Raw genomic sequence first — 12,967 nt, 5'->3', positions numbered from 1 at the left:
AGTTTCTACGGTCCAAGTTGCAGATTGCTAACCGCGCTGAACTTGCGGGGGAATGTTAGACTAAGTCAACTAGTCTAGTTTATATTATTAATATTGTCTAGGGTCCAAAGTGTAATTAGTTTTACCTATATAAGGTGTATCAGATTATTATTATTTTTCAATCAATACAAATCAATATCAAGTTTAATAATCCTGATCTAGAAATGGTTGCACTTCCTATGGTACAGGGATATCTTTATTAGTTATAAGGTAACAAAACAGAATGACACAGACAGATAAAACCATTCAGAAAACTGAACTTTCACATCCAGAACCAAATAATGAAAATAAATCTTTTTATCTAATAACCATCTCCACCAAGCTTAGCTTTAACTATATTACAACCTTTGCATCCAGAACCGAATAATAAAAAGAAATATTTTTATCTTATAACAATCTCCACCAAGCTTGGCTTTAACCACACTAATGACTAAATCAATCTTTAACCACACTAATGACTAAATCAATGTTCTTTTTTTCGAGAATGAATTTTCAAGCCTTGGAATCAACCAATGTACTGAAGTGAGATGAACTTTGCAAGTAGTGAATGGCCAGGGCGTTCTCACACATTCTTCTATACGACTAGATCTTGACCAATGCAAAAAGCTCTTATAGCTCCCTTCCTGATATGACTTATCCAAGAACTGAAGCTCATCAGCCAAACTTTCAGCCAATAATAGATGAAATATTTTTACGAAAAGTAAAGGATGCTAGGGTCCTTTGGGATCATTAGGCTTCAAAAATATCATAAGGCTTTGAGTTATGGATTCCTTCAACGAAACTAATCCATTAAAATCTCATCCCAACTCTATTTTTCTCATCTGCATATACTCCCAAAACCAGTCAGCCACATGTGAGGCTTCAAAACTCCATACTCTGTGATGATGACAAGCAGAAATTTCCAATGGCTATCATTATACAGTACCCGAAGAACCTGACTTTGGTCGAGGCAAGGCAAAACAAAAGATATAAAAAGAATTAAGTACTCTATACTCTGTTATGCTATTCTGCCAGGGCAGTTCAACAAGGGGATATCACCTGCCCAAATTTTTTCCAGTTATATAGTTCAGTATAGAAGAGTAGTTATTTTTGTCACTGTGCATATGCAGTCTGCAAGAAGTTCACACCAAATAAATATTTCACAATCAGCTGTCTTGACATCGACTTACCAGAATAAATTTAAGAACATTCATGTCTCCTTTTTTTTATTTTTAATACAATTGATTAAATAAGAGAATGCTTGCCTTGTCAGATTAATATAAGTTTTGATAAAAAAAAATGAAAATTAGAAGTATTTTAGCTCAAGGCATTTTTTGAACATAAATTTTGAAAATTAGAAGTATTTTACCACAAGGCATTTTTTCACCAATTGTAAGTTCACATTATAATATTTCAAAAATTGGCAAATATCAGAAAACAGCTTTCAACTAATTTAAAAACAAATAAATCATTTTCGTACTACAGGGATAGAGCTTAAAAACCTCAGTTTTTATTCTTGCAAGCATGGCTGACATTTTTAAACTTGTACTTACTACTTAGATATTATATAAAGATAAACATCAATTTGAGTGTGCTGGTTGCAAATGAAAACTAATCATGTGATTTAAAGGTAAGAGATGTTCTGTCTATGCTGCAAGTCCCTTAGTCAGAGGAGAATGGATTACAAGTTTTCAAGAAAGCACCTCTGTGATAAATTTAAGGAGTTACAGGAATTCACAACAAGTATCCTGTGACCACATGTATGCCACGCAAGAAGCAAGGTACATGATTGCATTTTTTGACGAAACAGCTAAAAAGCTGATATGTACAAGCTCTAGTTTCTCTACGTTCTCTCAAATTTCAAATTTTTCTTACCTTTTCCAAGTAGTACGGTTCAATCCCAGTGAAGAATACAACCCCAAAGAAAATTTAGTTTATAACTCAAATACCTTATACAAATTACACTTGCGAGACTTAAGTTAGGTACAATAAATATGTATAATTCATCAACAATGCATCAAATCAATCAACTGAATTGAAGTAACCATCCCGAAACACATGACCGTTATCAACCCCCCATCAATGCAATAGGTCGTTGCAATCAATCACCATTGGTAAACAACATGACCGCTATAAACCCCCCAATCAAATGATAAACAATAATCTTGGATTTCAAAGAAGGGAGCGATTATTACCATTACGAGCCGAATCGAGAAGGGACGAAACGTCGGCCCAAACTGTCTGCTCACCGGATGGTATTGATGGATTAAGAACAGGTACATACGCTGCTTCTTTGTTAGCGGATTCTTGTTCTTCAACTCCATTACTGCTATTTTCCTCCATTTTAACGATCACAAAAGAAAAGGCAGTAAATCTCTAAGTACCGGTTGCTGCTTCTTTGTTCCTTGAGTCAGTGAGAGAGAGAGAAGAGAAGTAGTTCCAACACTAGTTTTCAAACCAGAATGTTTGAGATCGGCTCGGGTAGGGCATGTGAATATGGGTCGGATCTGCAACCGAGTTCAAGCAATGTGGTACTGGTTCAAACTCAAAATCGCAAATTCTTTAAAATTATAAATTATTAATTTCCTCTTTTTCGATTTTATCTATACTATATTATAAAGTATTTGATAAAAACTCTTAAAAACTATTTTTTATGTATAAAGTATTGTATATTCTTGCATATTATTTAAAGTTCAAGATTACAAGTAAATTATGCATATGTATAACTTATTAAAACTTGATGTTTGAATTCGTATAACATTTCAATGTATATTTATATATTTGAACATATTTATTAGTTGGTTAAATTTAGTTTTATAAAGTTTGATTCTGTTTGCAAGTTGTAAAGTTGTATAACATGATAAAAATATTGTATGAATTAGGAGTGCTCAAAAACTTGATCAACTCGACCCAACTCAGCGTAAAATAACTCAACCCGGTGTCTAATTTAGTTATAAGATTTTCAACCATCGGTATTGGGTTGATATTGGATGACCATTATTTGAACTCAACCCAACCCAATGAATCAGATATCATTTCATTTCTTGGATTTAATATGATTGTTGAATTTATATTAATATATACATTAAACAATTACAGTATCGCGTACACTCTTCATATACTCATATTTTCAATCTATTCACATCTATATATAACTCATTTATATATATTTTCAGTAACTGTGAACATGTACATGTAAATTGAGAAAATTAACTGAATTGATATACATAAGTATGAATAAGTTGTATCAAATGGTTGATGATGAAAAAGAAATTATGAGTAGAAAAATAACAAATTCAAGGTTTGAAGAATATTTTAATTCACCAAAGTATCAACCCGACCAACCCGTACGATTTGGGTTGGGTTGCACTTTGGTTTGGTTTGGGTTCAGTTAAGATTTTTCAAACCGCAAGCATTGAGTTGGGTTGGTCAAATGTCTTCAACTCAATCAACTCAATTCATGAGCATCCCTAGTATGAATATACTCGCATTTGAATATATTCGTGATTGAAAATTTGAAAACCGAGTTCAAAAATTATATATATATCAATATGGGTGTCAAATTAAAGAGAATAGATTAGTCGTTTTTATATACATTTATTTTATTAAAAACTAATTTAATTTTTTTGAAATTGTAATAAATATGTAGATTTTCAAAACTTGATAGGATATATGGGTTTCTAAAAAATTCCAAATTTTCATTCTTATTATTTATAAAAGATGTAAATATAAACTACAAGGGTGGTATATGATTGGTTTGAGCTTGACTCCAAAAGTCAAAAGTACCAGAAGGTCTCAAGTTCAAATCCAAGGAGGAATAAAAATTCCCTTGTGGCCATGGAGGTTCAAATGCGATGACTTCGGGCTATCTGCAAAGCAGGTGGTCTCCCTGGGATTAGTCGGCTCGCATAGCAGGCTGGATATCCAGGTTATAAAAAGAAACATGTAAATATACATAATTGTATCAACTTGCTATTAGTTTTTTGAAATATAATAATTTTGTTTAGCAAAGCCCAAGTTTCCTTTTAGCGGTAGTAGGTTGAGTTTGACGAAAAAAATCAATTTTTTTTCAAGGCTTCCATTTCGCTCGACTTCTGCGATTCTGTCTTATCTCAGATCGCACGCCTGCTTGACTTTTGCCCTACCGCATACTACACTCCAAGTCCACTGCCTCCCTTAATCTCGGTTTGTTGGTTCCAATCAACGCCGCACCAAGTCCTTGAAATCTGATTTTGCACTTGCTCTCTCATCCTTCCTGGTGTTTTCTTCTTATTTACTTATCTTAGACCTAATCTATTGTTTATTGAAGCTGTTTGGTGATTTCTTTAGTGATAGTCTGCTTGATTTGGTTACTGAAGCTATTTGGTTATTTGGTGTCTACTGGACTGCTTGTCTACTTGATTTAGTCTGATTCTTTCAATTGGCATTGTATTTCATGCTTCTCATGATTTTGTTTCATGAATCATGGTTCTTGTGGTTCGATCTAGCGTGGAGTACACTTGATGTCCATGTGTTTAACCTTGTATATAACTTTAGTTTTCTTCTTATCTCCTTCTTATACACGAACGCCGATGGAAAACAGAATTGTACATGCTATATGTGTATTCATTTTTATCAACGCCCTTTTTACAGTTGAATGAAAAAAGTTCCATTTTTTTTTTCCTTTCTTTGACTTTAATAAAGTTTTCATATGATATTTGATTATTAATTTATAGACTTGGATTTGACTTTGACTCTTGATTAAGTCAAAGTTTCAAACTTGGATTTGAATGGGGAAATGGAGGTCTAACTGGCTTGTGGAAACCGTATCCACATCCACCATTCATATTGTTTAATAAAGGTAATGCAACTATGAATCTCATGGAGAGTTTGATTCTGGCTCTGAATTGTTTTTGGTTTGTGAGACATGTTCACATTCAATCTAAGTCCCCAAAATCCCAAATAGAATATGAATCACTCTTGTGTGGAGTTTCTGTTGATGCAAACTATTGGAGCAAAAGTTTCATTTCTTTAAAGCAATTAATTATTTGAAGCGGTAATGAAAGCACACGAGACTTTTTAGCAATGATATGGTAACTTTTATTAATGAAAGCACGTAATTTGCGCCTTCTGTTTACCTTTTTAAGAATGATATGTTTAAAGGTCAATTCCTTAGGTTTATCTAAAAAAATGTCCATGAAAGAATGCATTTGAAATTGTAGTCAACTTTGAAAGAATGAAGCAATATAAGTTTGTCTCTTTTATGCCTAATTATGATGTCATTTGAATTTCTCAACGTGTTTGAAACATGATCCATGTATGCTAAATAGAGGAACACAAAAACCACAAAGGTGGTGCCTGATTGATTTGAACTTGACTTCAAAGGTCAAAAGTGTCTGAAGGTTTCCTTGTAGCTACAGAAGTTCAAATGCGGTGACTCCTTGCTACCTGCAAAACAGGTGGTCACTCTGATTAGGCGGCTCGCATAGCAGATTTAATATCCAGGTTAATCAAAAAAAAAAGGAACACAAGTTTTTTTTTTTGATGATTTTTGTTGTTTTTTGGCTGCTGTTTTTGTTGCTATTTTGGTGTTTTTGTTGGTTTTATGTTTGTTATTTGTTTATCGGCATGGATGAGTCGCCTAACTTGACTAGGTTACAAACCTCTAAAAAGGTTATGTGTTCTTAGTCATTGGATTAATCCAAAACCATTAGACCGATCCTGGCAGTGGTTATGATTTATTTGGGGTAGGAAACTAGTGTGGCCCCTGGCAACTACTCTTTTATGGAAAGAGGGCGGCCCCTCTACAATTAACATAAATTTATTTACGTATGGTCAACTTTGTCACATATGTTCATATATTACATGTATTGTTTACTTTGTACATTTTATGGTTGACAAGTATGTTAGCATGCAAAAAGAACAACATTACAATTTGATATGTTTTTGTAACTAGTGTCAACATAACCACACTTTCATAGGACGTTGCAAAGTAACATATGATATACGTAATGATTTTGACTTCACAAGGTGCATATAGAAGTCAGTCACAGCTAACTCGACGACGATATTCATAAAGTATCAGTACAGCGATGTAATGTGCCAATGCAGCCACTACCACAAAAATGTGGAATATTTGGTGGCTATGCCCAATTAAATCAAACCAACCAGGCCTCCATTTCTCAGGTACTCGACTAACATAAAACATAGCCCCCACCAAGTAGCAAAACGCCATGGTAGATTCGAACCCTAAAGTTGTATTCCTCTGAGCCACATTCCAATTTACGATGGTACCGTGGATTGTAGGAATCACCCCGAAAAGTCCCATTGCCACAAAAATCGAAGTACGGATGAAACGATATTTACCATTCACCCTTGTTGGAGAAAGCAATACCATGACTGCAATAACGCCTAAAATTGTGATTCCTCCAAGGTAGATGTATTGCCACAAAGGGGTGCATTGGAATGTATAATAGATTGGAGGAAAGAATGAGGTGATGATCATAACTGCGATTCCAACGTAGTCTAACTGACTGAGTAGACAACTTAGATGTTGTGTATGGCAAGAGAAGAGATGGCATAGGCTACTTGATACGAAGCAAAACATTGAACCACCCAAAAACACAAATAATGGCCAATGTGTCGCTTCTGTTTGAAATGGTGTTGTATTCATGTACGGCGACACCAATTGATGAGTAATAGTCGAAGAATGATCTGATCCAAAAGCCCTGAAAACAAATTTGAAATCAACATAAAACCTATAACAAATATCCCATTTTGGTTCCAAGACGAAACCAACATTATTATTTCTAAAACGTATATTAAATAAATACAATAATTATTTCTAATGAAGTCTAGATTTAAATTTATTTCTTTGTTAATGGGTAATAGCTACATGATTGTTCTATCTAATCCACATTTTAAGGATCTTTAATTAAACATAAAAATCAATAGTCTTTTCCATGATTTGTATGGTAATTTTTTTTTATTAACCTGGATATCCAACCCGTTATGCCATCTCCGGGTGACCACCTGCTTTGCAGATAGCCCGGAGTCACCGCGTTTGAACCTCCGTGGCCACAAAGGATTTTTATTCCTCCTTGGATTTGAACTTGGGACCTCGTGGTACTTTTGACCTTTGAAGCCAAGTTCAAACCAATCAAACACTACCCTTGTCGTAAACATTATTAAATCAAATGGCAATTGCTAATGAAAACCCAATCATACATACCATTTGGAGATGTTAAGGAAGTCTGCCACTTGATGCCATTGTGTCAAGTTTGCAATTGTCAGTGCCAAGAATGCAAGAAATCCAATCAAGTGGCTGCACATTAACAATACAAATTTGTATTAATGCATTTATCTTCGAAAAGCATCAGAAGCTTCAAACATTTTGTAAAAAGGTATGATGTAAGTTTCTGAAGTGATTTTACTGTATTGGTCCCATTTTTATTATGATGATAATAAATTGTACATCTTAGTGGTAGATAAATGGTGCCAAAAATCGGACATTTTTAACATGATACTGAGGAATCTCATTGTTATTATTCAAACAAGCATGAAACATATGAAAATTATCTACTCCATCCAACTAGTTCCGGGTTCGAATCCTGGACAACAACCACACTTACATAACTCAAAATACTCGGATTCGTTATAGTCCGCCTAAGTTTTCTCGTGTTTCTAGGCATGTTTTATCAATTTCATTCCAATTGCAATCAATCCTCTCATTCGTTCTGCAAAAATGTACTTTTTATTTCTAAACTAAAAGTATGGTAACAAAAGCCTCAAACAATATACCAAAGGCACTACAAAACAAATGACTTTTACTTACAAAAATCACTAAGGGAAATTTTCGTCAGTGATAACCAACGGATCACCCACAAGATACAAATGGTTAGGTAGAATTCGATATTTTTCAAGAAAATACCAACGGATCACTCGGAGAATTTCTTGGTAATCTGCCACTAATTTGAATTACCCACTAACTTTTGTGACAGTTTTGTGACGAATCACCTTTTAACGATGAATTTCCCAGAGAAAAGTCCTTAAGTAAAAGTCTTCCATTTAATAGTGACGCTTTCATAAAAACATTTGAAAATGAAACCATGGTTGTCTTCTGAAAAATCACAAATCTATACTATATTATAAAACAACTGACAAAAACTCTTAAAAACTATTTTTTATGCATCAAGAACTGTTTATTGATACATATTAATTAAAATTCAAGATTACAAGTAATTGTGTGTCTATACAAGTTATTAAGACTCCATATTTGAATTCGTGTACCTAACTGCAGATAAACATAATCAAATACTGGATAGGTATGTCATTTTCAATATAAAAAATCTAAAATATGTTTAGGATAATCATTAAATTCTTTTAACCATTATGATCTTTATAAAAAATTATATTATTAAACTAAAAATAAATGACTTCATTATTAAATCTAAATTAAATTATAATAAAATTTTGAATTAATAAAAAATAAGAACTTTTTAAATATTTAATTTAATACTAAAATCGATAAAAAAATTTCAAAATTTTATGACACCTTCAATTTTATATTTTATTCAAAATATAAAAAACATTATCCTTTTTTCATTACCACATAAAATCGTATTGTAACATTGACGGAAACAGAATAAAAACGAAACATTAAAATCAAAATGTATCTCACTGTATTGCACGAATACTCTTCTGGTATGAAAAAAAAGTTAATCTTATGCAAATATTTGAGAAGTGTATCGCAATTTAAAAAGTGGTATAACAAAAAGAAAATATTTTCAAATGTATATGAAATAAATAATATTTATGTCGACACCCGATCTAAAAATATTAAATATAAACTTTAAAAACAAAAATAAATGAGAGGTCTAATATAGGTGGAATCTGTTGCAACAACCTAACCACCAAATTTAATGAAAAGATAATAAAATTGAAGGAGATCTTAACAAAATCTGGATGGAATACACATTCTAATGGATCCAAAAATTTGCGAGTTTTTAGACAGTGTTTCCACAAACGAAATTCCTTGTGATCCAGACGTATGTATTCATCACGCTCTAAAATCAAGGACGGGAATCAGCTTTTTGCCCCAAAAATCGTAAAATTTCAGAGAAAAATGACCTACATTCATCCATACATGTGATGGAGAAGAGAGTACGAACTCTTATCCTAAAATTTGAAGAAAATTCTGAGATGATTGTAACATAGATATCTCGGATCATCTCCTGACATCGACAAAAAAGAGCATCACACACTTTTCCCCTAAATTTAGTAGCAAAACTACGAGATGATTATAACATATACTAATACATCTTAAATCACATCATGACGTCGGAAAGAGAGAGAGAGAGAGAGAATTACGAACTTTTTCCCTAAAATTCAGAACAAAATGTCAGATCGAGAGAGATTAAGTCACTTACGTCCAGACGTTGAGAGTTTCGTTGTGGCAAAGGAACAAGGAGATCAAGGCCTGCTTGAGAGACCAATTTGCTCTGTAGTAATTCAAGATATACTCATTATCCTTCATATAATCTGGCAGTTCTTCATATCTCAACAATGGAAACTTGTTCTTCACCTGGATCTTCTTCACCTTCTTGTTTGAATTCAGAAACTGTGTTTCATCCATCTCTCCAATTTCCCCCTTCATCACTCTCACATGGATGATATTCAGCTCAACACAAAGATATTTTCAAACCCTTTTTATTCCGAAATAAATGTATACGTCGAATTTCTTTTTGCTAATAAAACTTTAATTTAAAATTGAAACTTGTTCCACAATCTTTAAATACCAAAGGAGTGTTGCGATTGCTTATTTTAAAACAACTTATTCTTTTAACAAAAGTTTCTTATTAACTTATTATAAGTTAGAATGGTTTAACTTATTCTAAAACTTCTTATTACCGGTTTGACACCGGTATAAGTTGTTTATCCAAACACTTAAAAATGTTTATTACCGATGTCACATCAGAATAAGCCAATAAGTGTTTTTATAAGCAATCTCAAACACACCCTAAATCGTGATGTTAATAAAGTCATACCGTTATTTATATGCTACAAAAAAAAATTAATGTTTAAAATAACTCTGAATAATGAAAAAATTAAATAATCGTAAATTCAAATTCCGTGTGAGCAGAAGTAACCCGACAAAATCAAATGACCTTATCGGGATCAAACTAAGACGTGTTTGTATTTCGTGCAATTCACAATTATTTCATTTTTCTTTTAAACGGTTTTTAGTTCCATTCAGAATCATCTTAAATTAGTCAAAACCGAAACCAAATTCAAACTTGAAAGTTGAAACGACACCATTTTATGTTTTTTCATGTTTTTTTATTTTACACTTATCAACTTAAAAAAATTCGTGTTTAAATTGATTCGCGTTGGTTTGTTTCGGAATAAACCAGTTCAAGTCATCCATGTTTTCAGTTTAGTTATTTTAACGTTAGTCCAATCCAGATATAATAAACAATCTTGAGTAATATCAGTTTTAATTATAATGATAATAAACTAACAAACAAATAGATCATTAATTAGACCGTATTTTTTCCAATAAATGTAGCAAAATTTTGTTTTGGTCATCTAATTTTGACACTTAGGGGCCGTTTACCTAAACACTTACCGGGTAAGCGTTTATCGGTAAAATTCAACACTGTCGTTACTTACTGGGTAAGATTTGAGTCCACCAAAACGACATTGTATGTAATAATTTACCCGGTAAGCGCTAACCATGGTAAGAGTCGTCGCTATCACTTACCACCGGATAAGACTCTTAGTCCTTTCCTTCGCTCTTACCGGGTAAGATTCTTGGTCCTTGTCATATTCATCCGGTAAAGTAATGTGACTTGTCAAAGACCTTCCAGCTTAGTGGTAAAGGCTTGGGCATGGCATAGTCATGAACCTGAGTTCGAGCCCTGGGAAGGGAGTGTTGGCGACATTTAAGTGGGGCCATGTTTAGCCTCCAAAATTGCCGGGGATTAGTCGGGCTTTGGCCCGGACACCCTTACAAAAAAAAAAAAAAAAGTAATGTGATTTGTTAAAAGTTTACCCAGGTAAGCATTTGGTAAACGGCCCCTCAACGAATTTATTGATACGTTATTTGAGATAATTTTATAAAAAGTTAAGTAATAAGCTAGTATCAGATCAGGTGGTTTTTAATTAATTGAAAAATAAACTAGTTTACAGATGTCAAACATGAACTTAATTGTATTATATGTCCCAGATTTTATAAATATAGCAACAAATTCTTTGTACTATCTAAATTAGGTGAGGAATTAGGTTTTAGACCATCTCCAACCGTAAATACTATTTCTTGCACCAAAAGAATGTAAAATTTGGTGTAAACAATTATGTAACCATAAGGGTGGTGTTTGATTGTTTGAGTTTGGCTCCAAAGGTCAAAAGTATCTGGAGGTCCCATGTTTAAATCTAAGTAGGAATAAAAATTTCTTGTGATCACGGAGGTTCAAATGCGGTGACTGCGGGCTATCTGTAAAGCAGGTGGTCGTCTTGGAATTAGTCGGTTCACATATCCAGGTTAAAAAAATTATTCATATCCAACCAATTATGGTTCTAAATGGCGTGGCGGCGAAGCCAAGTCTCAAGCCTTAGGAGTCATTATGAGGTCACGACGTTTTTCAAGGTGTGACTTATGACGACAAATATATATATATATATATATATATCATATATATATATATGTGTGTGTGTGTGTGAATCAATCTTTATATATAAAAGAAAACCTTTGGGGTATTGATGTAGCACCATGAGAAATAAGTATTTCTAAACGGTGAATTATGATTGAGTTTTTGTTGTCCCACATTAGTTATAAGTTGAGAGATTTATACAAAATGATATGTATAAGAAAGGTGGATTGAAAATATTCTCAAACAGTAAATTGTGGTTTAATTTTAGTTGTCCCACATTAGTGAGAAGTTGAAAGATTTGAAGAAAATGGTATGTGTGGATTGGATGTTTTTGTGTAAATTCATGAGGTTTGATGCATAAGGTTGTCTTATTTTGGATGACTCTTTTTGAAATCAATAACCATAGTTGGTATTAAAACCAACCAAAGGGTAAAATTTATTGTGCAAAATTAAAAGTGAAACCAATGATGATGATGCGGTAATATGAGGTTTGAGTGTTTCTCAAATATTGAAATAAAGTTGACTTTCATCATTTCAAATTAGTGGAAAATGATAGTCTGGAAGAATATGATGAATATATAAAAGAGTGATGAATACTTTGAAAAATTTATAATCATTATTGAAATCAAAACGAATCAAATGATAAAAGGGAAAAGCTAATGGCACCCCTACCTCATACTAATGACACCCCTATAACCTATGTAATCATTCTTCTTTTTGTTTTCTTTTTATATTTTTGACTTTTTCTTTTTTATACTATTTTTTAATTATTTATACTATCTTATTAAGCAAATTTAGCAAAAGTTTTAAAATCTTAATATTTACGATTTATACTTTTATATTATTTATACCCTTTATACTCATTTTTTCATTTTTTCACCCCCTACTCTCCTCACATACACTCATCCTCTCACAACCTATTATTTTAAAATTATAATTTTAAATTTACACTTTATACCCTTATAATTAATTAATTAATTTACTTTACGTCATTTACTTTTAAATATTCCATTTTAAACATTTATCAAATTAACATACATAATCGTATATCAATTAAAACATGATTAAAAAATACATTTTTATTTTAACAAGTTACACCATTATAATCGTCTCGTTACCTTCGAAATAAGTCCAATATTAAATAGTTTTTGACTTAATTATATTATTATATATTATATATACTGTAAAAAAATATTTTTAATATTTACGATTTATACTTTTATGTTATTTATTTATATATATATTATATATTATGGGGTTAGGCTGTCCAAATTGCACTATATAATATGTTTTGGGTTTTTTGAAATATATATACATGT

The 12,967-nt window shown here is 32.2% G+C and overlaps 2 protein-coding genes across 3 annotated transcripts in view; both read right to left on the bottom strand.

Annotated features, from left to right (window-relative positions):
* LOC112505785 (N-alpha-acetyltransferase 35, NatC auxiliary subunit) overlaps positions 1 to 2,427 on the bottom strand; it is a 25,193-nt gene extending 22,766 nt beyond the window's left edge. The window contains exon 1 of one of the 2 annotated variants that reach the window (XM_025109769.1): positions 2,214 to 2,427. In XM_025109769.1, the coding sequence (XP_024965537.1) occupies positions 2,214 to 2,361 (148 nt within the window). In that variant the 5' untranslated portion in view covers positions 2,362 to 2,427. The remainder of the gene's footprint in view (positions 1 to 2,213) is intronic. The other variant, XM_025109771.1, reaches the window with a different exon arrangement.
* A 3,476-nt stretch (positions 2,428 to 5,903) lies between these two features.
* On the bottom strand, positions 5,904 to 9,731 carry LOC112506721 (heptahelical transmembrane protein 1-like). The gene is made up of 3 exons (XM_025110958.1): positions 9,426 to 9,731; positions 7,229 to 7,321; positions 5,904 to 6,725 (listed from the first exon to the last, which is right to left on the bottom strand). The coding sequence occupies exons 1-3, from the start codon at positions 9,650 to 9,652 to the stop codon at positions 6,041 to 6,043; spliced, it is 1,005 nt and encodes a 334-aa protein (XP_024966726.1). The 5' UTR covers positions 9,653 to 9,731; the 3' UTR covers positions 5,904 to 6,040.
* Positions 9,732 to 12,967: the final 3,236 nt, after the last annotated feature.

The sequence above is a fragment of the Cynara cardunculus genome (genome assembly GCF_001531365.2).
Source record: "Cynara cardunculus var. scolymus isolate 2C chromosome LG 2, CcrdV1, whole genome shotgun sequence".
NCBI lineage: Eukaryota > Viridiplantae > Streptophyta > Magnoliopsida > Asterales > Asteraceae > Cynara > Cynara cardunculus.
Note: the sequence above shows the minus strand (reverse complement) of the source record. Positions and strands in the feature narration are given on the sequence as shown.

Excerpts from the sequence above, each read along its gene's own strand:
- LOC112506721 (XM_025110958.1), bottom strand. The coding sequence starts at position 9,652 with ATGAAGGGGGAAATTGGAGAGATGGATGAAACACAGTTTCTGAATTCA. Across the intron at positions 7,322-9,425 it reads GAAACTCTCAACGTCTGGAC|CCACTTGATTGGATTTCTTG; the intron begins GTAAGTGACTTA and ends GTTAATGTGCAG. Across the intron at positions 6,726-7,228 it reads TTCCTTAACATCTCCAAATG|GGCTTTTGGATCAGATCATT; the intron begins GTATGTATGATT and ends ATTTGTTTTCAG.